Source organism: Bos grunniens, chromosome 9, assembly GCF_055505025.1.
Source record: "Bos grunniens cultivar Pamir isolate PY7600 chromosome 9, Bosgru_T2T1.0, whole genome shotgun sequence".
Classification (NCBI taxonomy): domain Eukaryota; kingdom Metazoa; phylum Chordata; class Mammalia; order Artiodactyla; family Bovidae; genus Bos; species Bos grunniens.
This window is the reverse complement of record NC_141173.1, coordinates 32,859,091-32,879,418: the sequence shown is the minus strand read 5'-3', so window position 1 is coordinate 32,879,418 and position 20,328 is coordinate 32,859,091. Positions and strand designations below refer to the sequence as shown.

Below are 20,328 nucleotides of genomic sequence, written 5' to 3'. Positions count from 1 at the left end.
AGGTGGCAGGACCAGGAAAAAGTTCTCTCAAGGAATAAAAGACCCCATAATCTTTGTGGACACGTAACTTAAGCTTGCAAGTCCTAGTGAAAGAGAAAGCAGCTTACCTACCCAATGTGTACATAGAAAGAGGAGAGGATACAACTGTGGACAATTCAGAGACGGCAACACAACACAGTGCAGCCACTCTGAGTGATGAGAAAACACTGGGTTCCACGATGTTAATGGGTTCGAGCCCTGGGTCAGGAAGATCCCCTGGAGAAGGAAACAGCAAGCCACTCTAGTATTCTTGCCTGGAAAATCTGATGGACAGAGGAACCTGGCAGGCTACAGCCCATGGGGTCGCAGAGAGTCAGTCACAACTTAGCAACTAACCACCGCCACCACTACTTTTCTTTAGCATTGTTCCACAATCCAGAAACAGAAAGAGAGAAAACAAACAGCAAGGGTGACCCAGGACTGAAGGTTAAAGATACGCAGAGTCCTAAAATGCAGGAACAAAGGGACAGGCTTAGCTTCAGGTCAAACTCAAACTTTTCCTATAGCAATTAACTTTGTAATACATTCATAACCACAGAGTAGTCTTATCTGGGCTCCTTTCTCACTAGTGTTTTCTGATTATCACCAGGAGACTGGGACAAGAAGATGTGTGTTGACTGAACACACCTTACAATAAACAACATTGAAAGCGCATGTTGTTCTAGGTCATTTAAGGAAGGCATAGGTCAGAACAGAAACCAGAAAGACTGACTACCTGCCAAAGACAGCCTGTATTTGAATAAACAGTTTAGGAGTTTTCTGTGTGTTGCATAAAGTTAATCCAGAAACATCCAACCAAATGTGCTACAGTCTCACAGCATCAAAGATTTCTAGTTAACTTTAGGTACCTAGACAAAGGCTTTTAACAAAACCAACTCCCATGCTGACAGTTTGTGCTGGGAAGAAAGTAACTGTAACTGCAAACATTTTAAGCAAACGATGACTACAAAAAATAAGACTTTGTTTTACTTAAAATAAGTCAACATTATATTTTTTAAAGGGCTTACTCCAGGCCATGAAATAATTTTTACATATTATTTCTTCTTCTGACTTAGGGCAAAGTGGTGGATCCAAGTTCAGATTCTGTAAATTACAATTTACATACAAGGAGAGAATCTGATTGTAATTTTAGCCCATGTTCATGATTGCAGGGTGGCTGCTGGGTGATTGGCAACTCACACAAAAGATGAGTATTCCCACCCCTACCACCCCACCCATCTGAAGGGTATTTAGGGAAATAATAAGTTAAACTCACACTCCTGTGAGGGTGTTCAGGGCGTAATAAGAGTCACAGTCACGCAGGCCCATGACAACATCTGACAAACCAGAGCAGGGCTAAGTAAACAACAGATGCAAAGTTCTACATCCATTTTTAGATACAGTAGATCCTCGTTATTCATGGATTCTGTATTTCCAACTTTGCCTCCTTGCTAATATCTGTATGTAATCTCAAAACCTAACACTGACGGTGTGTTAGATAAGCTTCATTCAGGCCTGAGTTACCGTGTACTTACTGTTAATGAACCAATGATATGTATTAAATTAAAGTGTCATTAAACAGAAATACACCTAAAACAAGGTAATGTACTGAAGGCCTGTTGAGAATGGAACCAGAGGGTGTCACAAACATGACCCTATATTTCCCCTACACAACTTGGTAGAACACAGCTACCTCAACTAATGAAAATCAACTGTATTTTACTATCTGTTCAACCTGTACTTTTGATACCTGTGGCCCCTAATAATGTAGAATATATCTCCATCAGAGGAGAAAATATATACAAAAATATATTTGTTAAAGACAATGTCAGCAGAGGTTGACAAGGGGGAGGGGCCTGAGGAATGGGATTAATATTTATTGACCCCCTCTCCTATATAAGGGGATTCCCAGGCTGCACTAGTGGTAAAGAACCCGCCTGCCTATGCAGGAAACATAAGAGATGCAGGTTTGATCCCTGGGTCAGGAAGATCCCCTGGAGGAGGGCATGGCAACCCACTCCAGTATCCTTGTCTGGAGGATCCCATGGACAGAGGAGCCTGGTGGGCTAGAGTCCATAGAGTCACAAAGAGTCGGACACAAGACTGAAGCGACTTAGCATGCATTCCCTACACAAATTATCTTGTTTGATCTTTACAGTAATTCTAGAAGATAGACTTTATCATTCTTATCTTACAAACAAGGAGACTGAGGCTCTGAGAGGTTAAAACACTTACCAAGGGTCACAGCCTACTAAGAGGTGAAGCAGAAATTCAAACTGGGGTCTAAGCCACCGAACCACATGTCTGACTCATATGGCGGGCCTGGCTGCCTCTCTAGGCCCATCCACAAGAGACCGAAACCCAAAACATATCCATTAATTCCTGCGGTTCAAAAGACTGAAACTTCCCTCATTCCTTTTACCCCTGCTCACTACAGAGATTTGTAACCAGAGAATGTGTCAACATTATTCTTTAAACTATTTATCTAAAATTAATTATTTATCTTAAATTTTTATCTAAGAAAATCAGATATATATATATATATATATATCCTTCCCAAAACAAACAAATCAAACAGGAAAAGCTGCACATAATTAAACATTTGCTGCTGTTGCTGCTAAGTCGCTTCAGTCGTGTCCGACTCTGTGTGACCCCATACACAGCAGCCCACCAGGCTCCACCATCCCTGGGACTCTCTGGGCAAGAACACTGGAGTGGGTTGCCATTTCCTTCTCCAATGCGTGAAAGTGAAAAGTGAAAGTGAAGTCGCTCAGTTATGTCCGACTCTTCACTACCCCATGGACTGCAGCCTACCAGGCTCCTCCATCCATGGGATTTTCCAGGCAAGAGTACTGGAGTGGGTCGCCATTGCCTTCTCCAAATTAAACATTTAGAATCATCAAATTACTATAGTTTTTGATTAAAATGTTCACCTACTTTATTCTGGTCACATTTTCTCAAAACTCCATGGGAAAAAATGGGAAAAATATGTAGTCTAAAAACAGTCCTGTAAATTGACAGTATTAATAGTGCCCAGCATAGAATCTTTCATGGACTAGACATTCAACAAAAGTTTACCAAATTATGGATCTGCACATTCCACTTTAATCATATTTAAATAAGGTTATGCTCAAAATCTTTCAAGCTAGGCTTCAGCAGTATGTGAACTGAGAACTTCCAGATGTACAAGCTAGGTTTAGAAAAGGCAGGGGAACCAGAGATCAAATTACCAACATTCATTGCACTATAGAAACACAAGGGAATTCCAGAAAAATATCTGCTGCTGCTTCATCGACTATATGGAAGTCTCTGACTATGTGGATCACAAAATGTGGAAAATTCTTAGATGGGAACACCAGATCACCTTACCTATCTCCTGAGAAATTGCATTTGGGTCAAGAAGCAAAAGTTAGAACCCTACATGGAACAACTGATTGGTTCTAAATAGGGAAAAGAGTATGTCAAGGCTGTATATTATCAACCTGCTTATTTCACTTCTATGCAGAGTACATCATGAGAAATGCCAGGCTGGATGAAGCACAAGCTGGAATCAAGACTGCTGGGAGAAATATCAATAACCTTAGATATGCAGATGCTGCTGCTGCTGCTGCTAAGTCGCTTCAGTCGTGTCTGACTCTGTGTGACCCTATAGACGGCAGCCTACCAGGCTCTGCCATCCCTGGGATTCTCCAGGTAAGAACACTGGAGTGGGTTGCCATTTCCTTCTCCAATGCATGAAAGTAAAAAGTGAAAGTGAAGTCGCTCAGTCATGTCCGACTCTTCAAGACCCCATGGACTGCAGCCTACCAGGCTCCTCCCATGGGATTTTCCAGGCCAGAGTACTGGAGTGGGTTGCTATTGCCTTCTCTGATATGCAGATGATACCACTCTAATGGCAGAAAGTGAAGAAGATCTAAAGAGCCTCTTGATGAGGGTGAAGGAAGAGAGTGAAAAGGCTGGCTTAAAACTAAACATTCAAAAAACTAAGATCATGGCATCCAGTCCAAACACTTCATGGCAAGTAGAAGGGGAAAAAGTGGAAGCAGTGACAGATTTTATTTTCTTGGCTCCATAATCACTGTGGATGGTGACTGCAGTCATGAAATTAAAAGACACTTGGTCCTTGAAAGGAAAGCAATGACAAACCTGAACAGCATATTACAAAGCAAAGACATCACTGTGCCAACAAAGGTCCATCCAGTCAAAGCTATGGTTTTTTCAATAGTCATGTACGGATGTGAGAACTGGACCACAAAGATGGCTGAGCTCTGAAGAACTGGTTCTTTCAAATGGTGGTGCTGTAGAAGACTCTTGGAGAGTCCCTTGGACTGCAAGGAGATCAACCCACTCAATCCTAAAGAAAATCAACCCTGAATATTCATTGTAAGGATGGATGCTGAAGCTACAATACTTTGGCCACTAGATTCAAAGAACTGACTGACTGGAAAAGATCCTGATGCTGGGAAAGACTGAGGGCAGGAGAAGGGGGCCACGGAGGATGAGACAGTTCCACAGCATCACTGACTCAATGGACGTGACTGCGCAAACTCTGGGAGAGAGTGAAAGACAGGGAAGCGTAGCACGCTGCAGGACATGGGGTCCCAAAGAGTCAGACACAACTTAGCAAGTGAACAACATATCTTCCTTTGCTGCTCTGAGTAGGCCATTATATTAAACACACACAAACACATACGGTACTTCAATTACACAGTGTTTCACTAGATGAAAGATCTAAGAATAAAAATAGAATACTGTTTAGCATTTGGGTTATGAAATGTTTTCTGAAAGACATAAGATTCTGTTAAGACTGTGCTTAAGGAGAAATGAGATGAAAAATGCAAATACCTATGAACACACAGACACACACACTGACCAGAATAAGATAAATCTTTCCAACCAAAAAGCTCAATATCTAGAGTAGGCAAATATTCAAACTTTGCACTTCATTTTATAAGAGAGATATAGCAAATAAAAATGAAAGTAACAGAATTTATTCAGAAATAAAGTTTAAGCATTTGGCATAGCATTAGTATAGGTCTGACCTAATCTCCTATAAATGTACTGATTATCAAAAAGGATCTGGAGTGGAAACAGACTCCATATTATTTATGAATGGTATGATTTAAACGTAAGCATATTATTTTGGAAGGTAAAAAATCATTAATTCCCATGGCAGCATCTGGTTAACTAAAATAATTCATTCTCTCAACAATTTTGAACTGGGATTTATCCTAATATTTTACTGAAATTAGCAATTTTACTGATAATTTAAATATTAGCAATGTACTTTAGGGTTTCCCTGGTGCCTCAGTCAGTAAAGAATCTGCCGGCAGTGTGGGAGACCTGGGTTCGATCACTGGGTTGGGAAGATTCCCTGGAGGAGGGCATGGCAACCCACTCCAGTATTCTTACCTGGAGAATCCCCCATGGACAGAGGAGCCTGATTGGCTACAGTCCGTGGGTGGCAAAGAGTCGGACACGACTGAACGACTAGCACCTAATTTCCCTCTGGGATCTTCAACCTTGTTTGGGGCTTCCCTTGTGGCTCAGCTGATAAAGAATCCGCCTGCAATGCAGGAGACCTGGGTTCAATCCCTGGGTTGGGAAGATCCCCTGGAGAAAAGAAAGGCTACCCACTCCAGTATTGTGGTCTGGAGAATTCCATGGACTGTATAGTCCATAGGGTTGCAAAGAGTCAGACACAACCAAGCAACTTTCACTTACAAGCTTCCCTTGTGGCTCAGACAGTCGCGTCTGCCCGCAACACAGGAAACCTGGGTTCAGTCCCTGGGCTGGGGAGATCCCTTGGAGAAGGAAATGGCAACCCACTCCAGTACTCCTGCCTGGAAAATCCCATGGATGGAGTAGCCTGGCAGGCTACTGTCCATGGGGTCGCAAAGAGTTGGACATGACTGAGTGACTTCATTTTATAATGTACTTTAAGAACAAACTTTGTTTTCAAAGCTTCTGAAACCTCAAAACAGAGATGTACACGTAAAGAAATACAGAGTAGTAATTTTTAAGTCATTAAAATACTATCTCCCTTATAATAAATAAGGTGTTAATAGCTGAGTCTATTATCCAAATCCCAAGTGTTACTCTTAATCACTAGGTCTTGTTTTTCCACCACTATTGATCCTTTCCCTGGAGGAGGAGATGGTGACCCACTCCAGTATTCTTGCCTGGGAAATCCCACGGACAGAGGAGCCTGGTGGGCTACAGTCCATGAGGCTGCAATGGACATGACTGAGTACACACACACACAAAGGTCCTTTGGTGGTTTGAGCCTCCCTTGATATCTCAAATGCCAGTAGTAAAAGATACAGGCCAAAAAATATCTCAGATGCCAGTAGTAAAAGATACAGGACAAAAATTTTGTACATATTCAACTTCACTACTTTTAATGCAGTCTTGTTAAAGTTTTGTGAGAGAGAAAGATGTAATCATCAATGAAATAAGTATGAGGCCTACAAATGACAATACTCTGCATTGTCTGTAATTAAACTACACTGTTGTAATTTAATAGAAAGCTAAAAATAAAAGGTCTATTTTCTAAAACTTTTCTTCTGGTCTCAAATATTAAGTATACCAGATACTGACTATAACTGGTGATCCTCAACCTGCTAAGATTGCTGTTTCCAAAACTGATTTTTATATAGTAATTGATTGGCAGTCAGAGACTACTTTCCAAAATATTTTAAAGGATCATTAAGCTATGAGGTCAATCTAAAAAATATATATATACAGCAAAAAACCTTTATGGCTCACACCATACCCAAAAGTAGTATTTCCTCCACACATTTATAAAACTGTTTTTATTTACAAAATGAAAAAAAAAAATTGAATTCAGTTGGCAATTTTCTCTCTTCTCTCCTCAAAAGGACTGCTGCTGCTACTGCTAAGTTGCTTCAGTCGTGTCCGACTCTGTGCGACCCCATAGACGGCAGCCCACCAGGCTCCCCCGTCCCTGGGATTCTCCAGGCAAGAACACTGGAGTGGGTTGCCATTTCCTTCTCCAATGCATGAAAGTGAAAAGTGAAAGTGAAGTCGCTCAGTCGTGTCCGACCCTCAGCGACCCCATGGATTGCAGCCTACCAGGCTCCTCCGTCCATGGGATTTTCCGGGCAAGAGTACTGGAGTGGGGTGCCATTGCTCAAAAGGACTAGGGGACACCAATTCCAGTAGATTTATTGCTCTTTTCATTCAAAAGTAGCCTAAAGGATAGAAACTTCCGCTGGTGAAAAAACAGGTATGGCATTAAGAATTTCTATTTTTCCCATCAACCCCATTTTCACAGCATAATACTCAAGTTTAATTGCTTACAGATAAAAAAGATTTGTAATCTCATAAGATAAACTGAAGGGGCAGAGTAACAACAGTACTTTACCAGTTCACCCCACCTCTATCACTTTCTATTGTCATTTGGAAGTTAACTGGCTTTACAGAAATCCAGGCTACTCCATTCTCATCTCCTCGCTCCTTGAAGCTCCTGGGCGGCGGATTGGCCCGGGGTGGCCGGCGGCAGCAGAAAGGCCAGGAGCCCTCCACTCCTAGCCATCCGTCATCATCCATCAGCTCCAGCCAACAACTCCAGCAGGGCCTTTGCCCAGGCCCCCAGGTGCCGTGCTGACCGACACCCAGTGGCTGGTGAAGGTTCACACACTCAAGAGGACCAGCAGTGGGACAACCAGGGCGCCGGGCATGTCCTACAGCTACGTGGAGCAGCTGAAGGGCATGTCCCTGCTAGTCAGGGCCTCACAAACAGTGGTCCATTGGAGAAGGGAATCGCGAACCACTTCAGTATTCTTGCCTTGAGAACCCCATGAATAGTATGAAAAGGCAAAAAGATATGACACTGAAAGATGGTCTTTCAGGTCAGTCGGTGTCCAATATGCTACTAGGAGAGCAGAGAAACAGCTCCAGAAAGAATGAAGAGGCTGAGCCAAAGCGGAAAGGATGCCCAACTGTGGATGTGTCTGGCGGTGAAACTAAAGTCCGATGCTGTAAGAAAACAATATTGCATAGGAACCTGGAATGTTAGGTCCATGAATCATGATAAATTGGATGTGGTCAAACAGGAGATGGCAAGCATGAACATCGACATTTTAGGAATCAGGGACTTAAAATGGACCAGAATAGGTAAATTTAATGATCATACCTACTACTGTGAGCAAAAGTCCCTTAGAAGAAATAGAGTAGCCCTCAAAGTCAACAAGATAGTCTGAAATGCACTAGTTGGGTACAATCTCAAAAATGACAGAATGATCTTAGTTTGTTTCCAAGGCAAATCATTCAACATCACAGTAATCAAGTCTATACCCCCAATGACTGATGCCAAAGAAGCTAAAGTTGAACAATTCTATGAAGACCTACAAGACCTTCTAGAGTTAATACCAAAAAAAAGATGTCCTTTTCATCTTAAGGGGTTGAAATGCAACAGTAGGAAGTCAAGAGATACTTGGAGTAACAGGCAAGCTTAGCCTTGGAGTACAAAATGAAGCAGGACAAAGGCTAAAAGAGTTTTGCGAAGAGACTGCACTGGTCATATCAAACACACTCCTCCAACAACACAAGAGACAACTCTACACATGGACATCACCAGACGGTCAATACTGAAATCAGACTGATTATATTCTTTGCAGCTGAAGATGGAGAATCTCTATACAGTCAGCAAAAACAAGACTGGGAGCTGACTGTGGCTCAGACCATCAGCTCTTTATTGCAAAATTCAGGCTCATACTGAAGAAAGTAGGGAAAACCACTAGGCCGTTCAGATATGACCTAAATCAAATCCCTTATGATCATACAGTGGAAGTGATGAATAGATTCAAGGGATTAGATCTGGTAGACAGAATGCCTGAAGAACTATGGATGGAGATTTGTAACACTGTACAGGAGGTGGTGACCAAAACCATCCCCAAGAAAAAGAAATTCAAGAAGGCCAAGTGTTTGTCTGAGGATTCCTTACAAATAGCTAAGAAGAGAAGCCAAAGGCAAAGGAGAAAGGGAAAGATATACCCAACTGAATGCAGAGTTCCAGAGAATAGCAGGGAGAGATAAGAAAGCCTTAAGTGAACAGTGCAAAGAAATGGAGAAAACGCAACAGAATGGGAAAGACTAGACATCTCTTCCAAAAAATCAGAGGTTCCAAGGGAACATTTTATGCAAAGATGGGCACAATAAAGGACAGAAACAGCAAGGACCTAACAGAAGTAGAAGAGATTAAGAAGCGGTGGCAAGAATACACAGAAGAACTGTACAAAAAAGTTCCTAATGATCCAGATAACCATGATCATGTGGTCACTCACCTAGAGCCAGCCATCTTGGAATGTGAAGTCAAGTGGGTCTTAGCAAGCATTACTACAAAGCTAGTGGAGGTGATCGGAGAAGGCAATGGCACCCCACTCCAGTACTCTTGCCTGGAAAATCCCATGGATGGAGGAGCCTGGTGAGCTGCAATCCATGGGGTTGCTAAGAGTCAGACACGACTGAGCGACTTCACTTTCACTTTTCACTTTCACGCACTGGAGAAGGAAATGGCAACCCACTCCAGTGTTCTTGCCTGGAGAATCCTGGGGACGGGGGAGCCTGGTGGGCTGCTGTGTATGGGGTCGCACAGAGTCGGACACAACTGAAGTGACTTAGCAGCAGCAGCAGTGGAGGTGATGGAATTCCAGTTTAACTATTTCAAATTTTAAAAGAAGATGATGTTAAAATGCTGCACTCAACATGGCAGCACGTTTGAAGAAGTCAACAGAGGCCACAGGACTCGAAAGGGTCCGTTTTCATCCTAATCCCAAAGAAGGACAATGCCAAAAAATGTTCAAACTACCATACAATTGCATTCATTTCACCTGCTAGCAAGGTAACGCTCAAAATCCTTCAAGCTAGTTTTCAACAGTACATGAACCAAGAAATTCCAGATGTACAAGCTGGATTCAGAAAAGGCAGAGGAACCAGAATCAAATTGCCAACATCTGTTGGATCATAGAAAAAGCAAGAAAATTCCAGAAAAGCATCTACTTCTGCTTCATTGACTACACTAAAGTCTTTGACTGTGTGGACCACAACAAACTGTGGAAAATTCTTAAAGAGATGGGAATACCTAGACCATCTTACCTGCCTCCTGAGAAACCTGTACGCAGGTCAAGAAGTAACAGAACCGGACATGGAACAACGGACTGACTCAAAGTTGGGAAAGGAGTATGTCAAGGCTGTATATAGTCACCCTGCGTATTTAATTTCTATGCAGAATACATCATTCGAAATACCAGGCTGGATGAAGCACAAGCTGGAATTAAGATTGCAGGGAGAAATATCAATAACCTCAGATATGCAAATGACACCACCTTTATGGCAGAAAGCAAGGAGGAACTAAAGAGCCTCTTGATGAAAGTGAAGGAGGAGAGTGAAAAAGCTGGCTTAAAATTCAACATTGAAAAAACTAAGATCATGGCATCTGGTCCCATCACTTCATGGCAAATAGATGGGGAAACAATGGAAACAGTGACAGACTTTATCTTCTTGGGCTCCAAAATCACTGCAGATGGTGACTGCAGCCATGAAATTAAAAGACGCTTACTCCTTGAAAGAAAAGCTATGACAAATCTAGACATCATATTAAAAAGCAGAGACATCACTTTGTCAACAAAGGTCTGTCTAGTCAAGGCTATGGTTTTTCCAGTGGTCATGTATGGATGTGAGAGTTGGACCATAAAGAAGGCTGAGTGCTAAAGAATGGATGCTTTCGAACTGTAGTGTTGGAGAAGACTCTTGAGAGTCCCTTGGACTGCAAGGAGATCCAACCAGTCTATCCTAAAGGAGATCAGTCCTGAATATTCATTGGAAAGACTGATGCTGAAGCTGCAGCTCCAATACTTTGGCCACCTGATCAGATGAGCCGACTCATTGGAAAACACCCTGAGGCTGGGAAAGGTTTAGGGCAGGAGGAGAAGGGGGAGACAGAGGATGAGATGGTTAAATAACATCATCTACTCAATGGACATGCGTTTGAGCAAACTCTGGGAGACAATAAAGAACAGGGAAGCCTGGCGTGCTACAGTCCATGGGGTCACAAAGAGTCAGACACGACTGACTGACTGAACAACAACAATAAGAAATTACTTATTAATTAAAATAAATTGTTTCAGTCACATTTGCCAAACTCTTATCCTTCATACTACTTTTTAAGGGGTTGGAAATTAGACAGCAAAAGATTTTCATAAACAAAACAGGTGGGGGTGGGAGAAGAAAAACCGGAAAACTTTCAACTTATTGCCCTCAGAAATGGGACCACAGGCAATAATCCAGTTAAGAAAGCAAGCAGTCAGAGGATAAATATTTACAACAACAACAACATAGTAGTAACTTTGACACCAAGTATGACAGTATCTAAATCAACATAATTAAAATAGCTTTTAAGTCTGGAATGACTAAAGCTGTTAATAAAACATGAAAATATTATGACATTTATCTGGGAATACAAAAAAGGAAAAATAGCTGTTCCAAATTTACCAAAGCCGTGTTTACAAACTGTACAACCCACATGTCCAGAAACTGTGCACTGAAAGGGAGAGGCTCGTTGGCTTCACTCTCACCAGGGCTGTGATGCAAATGGTAAGCAAAACCTGGTTCCAAAGTGGGGAAAAACAGCTCCGTGGCTTCTGAGGAACTGAGTGGGTAACATCAGGTAGAAGGAAGGCATACACAATAGGAGCCCTGAGAGTGCGGCTGCCCATATCCTAGACCATTCCAGAGACCTGGGTTCCAATCCAAAATCTACCTATAACGAGCTGTATAATCTTCAAATGACTTGAGGCCCTCAACTTCCATATCTATAAAATGAGAGGGTTAGTCTGGTAAGAATCTATGGTTTCTTCTATAGAAGAAAAACCTTTTAACTCTAAAGGCAGTCCCTTTATAACTTTTTAGACAATCGATTAATGTTAATGGCATATCATGCTTTTGTGCCCATTAGTAATTAATTCAAACCACTCTGGTATGACTAAAAGATTACATCTAAGCTAATGCATAGTAGAATGGCAAAGCTGCAATGTAACAAACGAGGGGAAAAAAAGATGCTACATTTGGCATGTATCAAGCTGATCATGTGCAATGCCAGGGTAGACGAAGCATAAGCTGGAACCAAGATTGCTGGAAGAAATATCAATAACCTCAGATATACAGATGACACCACCCTTATGGCAGAAAGTGAAGAACTAAAGAGCCTCTTGATGAAGGTGAAAGAGGAGACTGAAAAAGCTGGCTTAAAATTCAACATTCAAAAAACTAAGATCATGGCATCTGGTCCCATCACTTCATGGCAAATAGATGGGGAAACAATGGAAACAGTGACAGACTTTATTTTCTTGGGCTCCAAAATCACTGCAGATGGTAACTGCAGCCATGAAATTAAAGGATGCTTGCTCCTTGGAAGAAAAGCTATAACCAACCTAGACAGCATATTAAAAAGCAGAGACGTGACTTTGCCAACAAAGGTCCATCTAGTCAAAGCTATGGTTTTTTCAGTAGTCATGTGCAGATGTGAGAGTTGGACCATAAAACTGAGAGCCAAAGAATTGACGCTTCTGAACTGTGGTGTTGGAGAAGACTCTTGAGAGTCCTTTCGAGCGCAGAGGGGTCAAACCAGTCTATCCTAAAGGAAATCAGTCCTGAATATTCACTGGAAGGACTGATGCTGAAGCTGCAGCTCCAATACTTTGGCCACCTGATGTGAAGAACTGATTCACTGGAGAAGACCCTGATGCTGGAAAAGACTGCAGGCAGGAGGAGAAGTGGGAGACAGAGGATGAGATGGTTGATGGTATCACCAACTTGATGCACATGAGTTTGAGCAAGCTCTGGGAGTTGGTGATGGACAGGGAGGCCTGGCGTGCTGCAGTCCACGGGGTCGCAAAGAGTCAGACTGAGCAACTGAACTGAACTGAAGCTGAAACAATCCAAGTCATAATCCAAACCAAAGACTATTATGAAACATGATCTAAGGTAATTCAAATAGACAAACTAGTGAGAAATAAGTATTTAACAAAGAAAACAGAATTGTTTGAAAATGTCACTGGTTTTGGTATTGTATGAACATATTCAGGTTGTGAATATAGTAAAAGCAGAGTTAGTATTAAATGATCAAAAGACTTTTTCCATATTTGCTAAGAATTTGATATATCAATCCTTGCTTTTGAAATGATAATATTTATATTTTAGATAGCATGCTTTACATTTTTATTCTTGCATCAAAAATAATAAAATTATATAGCTTTTAGAAGCAGTTTAAGGGGAAGCCAAATAAATAAATAGTTAAGAGAAATTTTAACTCTGCTGAAATGATCTAGCATTAATCCACAAGAGGAATAGATACAACTCAAAAATATTTACTGACTTTCCCTACTATATAACAACATTTCTTGGCACATCACTATCTTCAGTGAATATTTATTAAGCTTTTATATTATGTGCAAAGGATTCATATTAAGGTTACATGAGATGAACAGTCTCTACAGCTGAGGAGCTTACAGTCAAATAAGAGAAACAAAAATAAATTGTTTGCAAATTTGTATTATTAAGTATCGAATGAGAAGTAAGGAAAATAAATGTTAAGAGTAATTCAGAGCAAGGCAAACCTAAAAAGGTCCAGGTTGCTCAGGGCAGTTCTCAGGAGGAGAGACATAAGTTGAGTATTAAAAGAAGACTTTTAAGAAGGATTTGATGCTGAACACAGAAAACACAAAGTAACTGTTCCTGCTCTTTGGAACCTTATACCCAACCTTATACTAGGAGGTCTGTAACTGATAACTGAACTAAACTCCATCAAAAGTGCAATCAACCAAAAAAGTGCTGGATGGGCAGCTAAAACGACAGGATATTAAAAGGGAAGTTTCTGCTGAGAACCATAGACAACTGACATTCCAAAGCAGGTGCCAGAACCTTCTCAATATTTCCAAAGGAGGCAGTGTAAAGGGTTGAGATGTGCTCCCTCCTACCCTCAACACTAGTGAGAGAAGCTTCATGGGAAGTACGGGTGGGGGCTGGAGAAGAGTTCCTCCAGGGGAGCTAGGGACAGGAACAAGTGCCCTTGCCTGCACTTATGGAGAGGGGAGGAGATGGATGCCTGCCTCTCACCTAAAGCCTAGAGGAAAAGGCTTTGATGGGACTACTTGAAGAGCTTGATATGTGTCTTAAGCACTTTGAACAACATACTGAACTGGCACCTGATTCATCCCTGGAAATTCCAAAGGGTAAGAAGCTGGATGAAGAGGCACATGAGAACAAAAGAGAGACGGCTGAATTGGGACCACCTCCAGAGTCCCTCTGGACAAACAATGAATGATGCTTATGGACCAGTGTGGGTCCTATGAGACAGAGAGAGAGCAAGATGGGGTGATGTCATCTGGGTCCAACCCAGGGGGTGACCCGGAGCTTGAACTGATCTCAGCAAAATGAACATGATGGTCCTGCCAATCCAAGAAGCTGAGGACATAAAAAATCAGCCAGAATATAGATGCATTCTCACTGTCAAACAATGGGAGGCGAGCAGCTGCCATGGGAGGCAGAGGATCCACAGGCAAAAGAAAGAACTTTCAACACCCGCCAAGTCTACAACAGCACTGAAGTTAAATCACCAGGTACTACTCAAGCACGAGTGAGTGAGTTGCTGCTCCTCTTTCCTCTCTTCCCTTCTTCCTTGTCCAGCTTGGGAGGGATGAGAAACAAGGACTGGCAAGACAAAGGAGAAACAGAAAAGCCCAGTCAGAAGGAAAAAAAATCCTCGATTATTATCTTCCCCCTTGCAATGGGCAGAGCTAGGAAGTGGGCATGGGGGAGAAGCTTCACCTTTAATTCAGGTTCAGTTTGGGGCTTTAATTTGTTGGCACTAGACATTTTTTAATAACCAAATTGAGATTTTTGTGACTTAGTCACTGGAGGACAATTTGCATTATCTCAAAGCAACCAGAAAAGTCAAGTTTATCCATAAACTGAAAGGGACAGTGAATGACAAAAATAAAGCCATTTTAGAATTTCATCCCACAAGCCCTGCTTTTCAACCAAACGCACTAAAGAGTCGACAAGGGGGAGAGCAGAGAAGTACACAAATGTGATCTTATAAAACATAACTCAGCCCATCCAGCTTCTCTATCTTGAGATGGCTCAGTCATTAACAATTTCAGAAACCTGCCACAACAGGACTCAGGAATCTAATAGTACTGTTTAAAATTTGGCATGAGCAACCAAAATAGAATAGACTCACTTTAAAAAGCAGAGACTGTCTTGTTCCCTGATGCATCTCTAACACGTAGCGAAGTGCCCTTACATAAAAGATGCTTAAAGAACTGCTGTGTTCTTTCCATGTGATGGCGAGGTTAGGTTCTTAGAAAACAGAATCTGAAAAAATTCTGTTCAGATGTGTTTAGAGACTTTTTGGTTAGTTAAATGTATGTTACTATGTGTAGTGTTATAATGTAGATTACTTTCATCCTTCTTTTGTTGTCAGCCAAATCTCTGAAAAATGCATATTGTATTTTTAACACTGTACTACAAAAACAGAGAGCAAATGTGAATATTTTAAGCTCTGATATGCAAATACTAGAAAAATTACTATATACATTTAAAGAGCTGAGCAGAAAACCCACAAAGAAATATAGTATCACACAATGCCATTAATGCAGGATGATTTATTTTTAAAAGAAATAGCATTTAAAAAGTATATTAGCCAGTATTTTACTAATACTTTGTTTACTGGTATATTTGTCTTTTCAGTGACAGCCTGAATTAAGGGCCTACTATCTTAGTTACAGTATCATCATCTCTCTTTTAAAGATTAAAAAACTAAAGCCCAGAAGTTAATGACTTGCCCAAGGTCATACTGCTAGTAAATGGTAGAATAGGCATTTCAACTCAAGACAGTATGTCAGATTCCCAAGCCATGCTAACAATAAGGCTGAAGAGGTAAGTTCTGTTGACTCATTTCCAAAAGAAATGAAACCCTATTTTAATGGTTATCTTTATAATGTCTAATTCTGAAATATAAGCTATTGTCAGGTCAGTTCACCATAGTTCTATTAACATATACCTCTATTGATGTGATTGTCTTAGTAAACTTATAGCAGACACCAATAATATTTATGTATTTGATAGGAAGGTAAAACATACCTTGCATGCCATTTTGGGGATTTAATGAGTCATTCCTTATCCTGACAAAATGTCAAACAAGGCTTTTTAGATGAATTATGTATCTGCATTTAGTTAAATGGCTCAATCTATAAGTTTTCAAAGAGCAAATATGACCAAGGATTTGGCCAACTGTAGTTTAGAATCATCCTTTTCTGGTGAGCTTTTTCCTAGTTTAGTAAAAGTTGATGTATTACTCATCATTCTTATGGAATTTACAGTAAGTGTAAAAGAAAGAAAGTGAAGTCGCTCAGTCGTATCCGACTCTTTGTGGACTGTAGCCCACCAGGCTCCTCCGTTCATGGGATTCTCCAGGCAAGAATACTGGAGTGGGTTGCCCATTTCCTTCTTCAGGGGATCTTCCCGACCAGGGATCTCCTGCATTGCAAGTGGATTCTTTACCAACTGAGTTATCAGGGAAGCCCACAGTCATAAGATTTGGGCTCCTCTTTCCATGGAATTCTCTAGGTAAGAATACTGGAGTAGGTTGCCATTCTCTTCTCCAGGGGATCTTCCCAACCTAGGGATTGAACCTGGGTCTCCTGCATTGCAGGCAGATTCTTTACCATCTGAGCCACCAGGGAAGCCCACAATAAGTGTATTTGACTATAAAATCGACAGTTTCCAAACTGGTATATAAAGGCAGCAGGTCTTAAGTGTATGTTTCAGAAACTGAAGGGTGTTGACTGAAAGAGTCCTATAATCAGGCTGCTTCATTCTCCTGTCTTGTTTTAGAAATAGAGGTGAAGAGACCCAAGTGGGATATTTCAGTGTCAATCAGCGGTTCTCCACCCGGGATGATCCCTGCCCACCTCTCCCCCAGGAACATTTGGCAATGCTTAGACACAAGTTTATTGCCGCTATTGTGTGTGCATGTGGGGGGACTACACCTACCGGGTAGCACCAGGGACGGTATCTTCCTGTATAATACACAGTACAGCCCTGCCTACTCCCAGCAAGGAATTATTCAGTCTAAAGTGTCAGCAGTGCCAAGGCTGAGAAACTCTAGTAGAAGAGATTAAATGTCTCAGGCCCTGAGCACAGAGGGCGGCCCGAGTGTTTAGAGACTGTAAGTGTAAACACTAAATCAGACAGTCCCTGTGATACTCAGTAAAGATTAGATGTAGCACTCAAGCAGTGCTGTGAGCACTGGCAGCGGGCAGCCTCCTGCTTCGTTAGATCTGAGGTGGGGAGTGCAAAGAACTTCTATTAATACTCCCACCTTTCACAGTTGTGATTTTTTTTTCCTGATAAAAGAACAGGAAATTAAAAAAGCCTAAGTAAAAAGAAAAGTAGTTTGCTAGAGAGAAAAGAAACTACTTTTGTTAAACCGTACACAGTTCCACTACCAACTTCCTGAATGTTTCTATGACTTACAGCAGGGCCCCAGACAGTTACAATCTAAAATAAAAATAATGGCTATTTTGAACACACAATAAGAGAAAATCGGAATAAATATGTATGTATCTGGACCGGAAGTATTCTAAAGACCAAACATGATTTCAGGAAGCCTAGCTTTTAGCTCCCAAATGTGTAAATGCCCTGATGGAATACTACTTTTTCCTTCCTGGGTCTTTCCTTTTCTGAATCTGGGAATCCTCAGTTACAACAGAAAACAGTAAAAACTGGACACACAGCAACCTCTGAAATGGTGCTGACATAAAACAAAAACCAAATACCAACAAACAAAACTTCCCCAGATGTTGCCTTGCTCTTTTCATGGGTGAGTTTTACAATTAGGCAGTTGTACCTTTCTCTTTGCTCTTCCATTTGATCTCTCATGCTTTAGTCCTTCCCATTATTCTTCTTTCTACTCTCAATCACATTTCTTCACCAAAATATTTTTACCTTATTGTCATCCATTTTAATTTCCATTTCCTTCTTTCCTTTTCTTTCAACTGTCTTACTTCACCCTCTCAAAAGTGCCAACTAGTAATGGAATTATATAATGAGAATTTTGGAGTTGAATCAGACTTTAGAGATTTTCTAGCAGCAAACCCCACCATTTCCACCTCTCTTCACATATCAACGCTCCTAACAAGTGGTTAGCCAACTCCGCTTAAACACTAAACTGAGGTCCATCACTTCTACTAGCTTCCAGAAACCACGGATAGGGATCACTTCTCACCTGATGGACATTGAAAAACTTATCATGAGATCTAAACAGAGCAATGTAATTAATCTAAATTGCTTCTGCTCCACAGAAACCAACGTTTCTCATTAACAACCTTTACTCAACTAGGAAAAAACTCACCAGCCAAGGACGACCCCAAACTACAATTGGCCAAATCTACCGGTGTTATTTGCTTTTTGAAAACTATCTTCTGATAAACTGAACCATTTAACTCAATGCAGACACATGATGCATCTGAAAAGCTTTGACTTTCTATCGGTATAAGGAATGACTCATTAAATCCCGAAAATGACACGCAAGGTATGTTCCCCCCTTAACGACGTAACCAATAAAAGATACTGACGAATTTCGAAGACTCGAGGTCATGTTGGGTAAATACGGTACTGTGCTTCATACAGTACAGTAGTGTAAAGCCTCGTGGAGCCTTGGCACATGCACGAGAGCAAAAGTAAAGTGATTTCTCATTCTGCAGTTAAAGAAGGAGATCCTAATTTGTTCCGTGCTGGCTTATCCCAGGATAGCAGGGTGCAAAGCCCCATAAACCCAGCCGTGCCGTCGGGTTTAGTTTAGCTTTCATTAACATCACCGGCATTGCACCGAAGTTTGAACGGTTCTAGGAGCTAAGTCTCTGGCCGTGGTTTCCAGAACAGCCCCCTTACAACTCGCCCCAGGCGCGGGGCGCGCAGCCTCCCAGGCGGGCAGGTGGGCCCCGCGCTGCCGCGCACAGGGTCTCCGCCTTGTCCACCCGCGGCCGCGCCCATACCTTGGTGAGCTGGGCGATCTTCTTGCTCATTTTCAGGTGCATGTCCTGGCTGTAGTCCATGCAGTGCCCCGCCTGCTGCCCGGCGGCCGGCGAGGGGACGAATTTGGCCGCCGAGCCGCCGTAATAGTGCTGCTGCCAGCTCATGCCCGGGGTCGCCATCTTCCCGGCAGACCCCGGCCGGGGCGCGGGTGCCCGCACTCGGGGGGCGGCCCGCCGAGCCTCGGCTACTGGGACGCAGGAGCCCGGGCGGCCGCTTCCGGACCCGACACCCGGCCACGACCGCCGGCCGCGGCCGCCCGCACCCACCCGCCCGCGATCTCCTGGTCACCGCCGTCCAGGGACGGGGGCGGCCCCGCCGGCCCGAAGCCGCGGGCGACTCGGGCGCGGGGCAGATGCCCGGGTCCGGAGGCGGCCCGGCGGGGCCCGATCAGCTCTCGCCCGCTCTTCAGCTCGCTCCAGGCGGGAGCGACGCGGGCAGCGTGGCCCCGCAGGTTCCGCTCCCACTGGGACCCGGGACCCAGCGAGACGGCCGCCGCGGGGCTTGCGGAGGGAGGAGGAGCCAGGGCGGGCTCCTGCGGGGGGAGGCGGGGACACGGAGGAAGCCGCGGGAGCCGCGGAGCCGCCGTTACCAGGGCGCGCGGCCCGCGGAGCGCGCGGGGCGGCGACGTCATTTCCCCGCAGCCAAGCTCCGCCCCGCGCCGCCGCGGGCCCCGCAGCCTCGCAGCAGGTGCGGGCGCCTTTCGCCGCGCCGGCAGCCAGTGTTTCCCCCGCAGCTGGGGCCGATCTCCACCCCGCCCCAGCTGCCGCCCGCCTGAGGTAAGTCCCGTGTGCCGCGCGGGCCAGAGAAGACGGGGCCGTGGTGACCTTCGGTGTGCCGAACGCGTGCAGACTTACCCAGCCTTTCCACGTGCATCATCGCGTGCCCTGGGCCCAAGTGGCTCTTCCCCAAGAAGAGCGGCAAACTCACATCCAGCTCGCTCCTAACCATGGCCTCAGCACCAGAGACGTGCATGATGAAGTCGTGGGAAATCCAATACCCCCGACCCAGACCTGTGCTTCCGAACTCACACCAATATGATTGTTACAGGGTCTTAGGCTGACCTACTACGTGCCAGGCACTGGCCTTCATTCAACACCTAGTGTCTATGAGTGGAGAGGACACACCTCATCAATTGGTATAGCATTGCATCACCACACTTCCCCAGTCTAATGGAGCTCCAGACAATTATAT

General features: G+C 43.3%; 1 protein-coding gene across 10 annotated transcripts in view; it reads right to left on the bottom strand.

The window, feature by feature from the left end:
* FAM184A (family with sequence similarity 184 member A) overlaps positions 1 to 19,774 on the bottom strand; it is a 123,986-nt gene extending 104,212 nt beyond the window's left edge. For all 10 annotated transcript variants that reach the window (XR_015132727.1, XR_015132726.1, XM_086317109.1 and 7 more), the window contains exon 1: positions 19,098 to 19,774. Coding sequence is in view for 8 of the 10 variants with exons in the window: in XM_086317109.1 (XP_086173235.1) it covers positions 19,098 to 19,256 (159 nt within the window). In the remaining 2 variants the exon portion in view is untranslated. The remainder of the gene's footprint in view (positions 1 to 19,097) is intronic.
* Between the last annotated feature and the right edge of the window lie 554 nt (positions 19,775 to 20,328).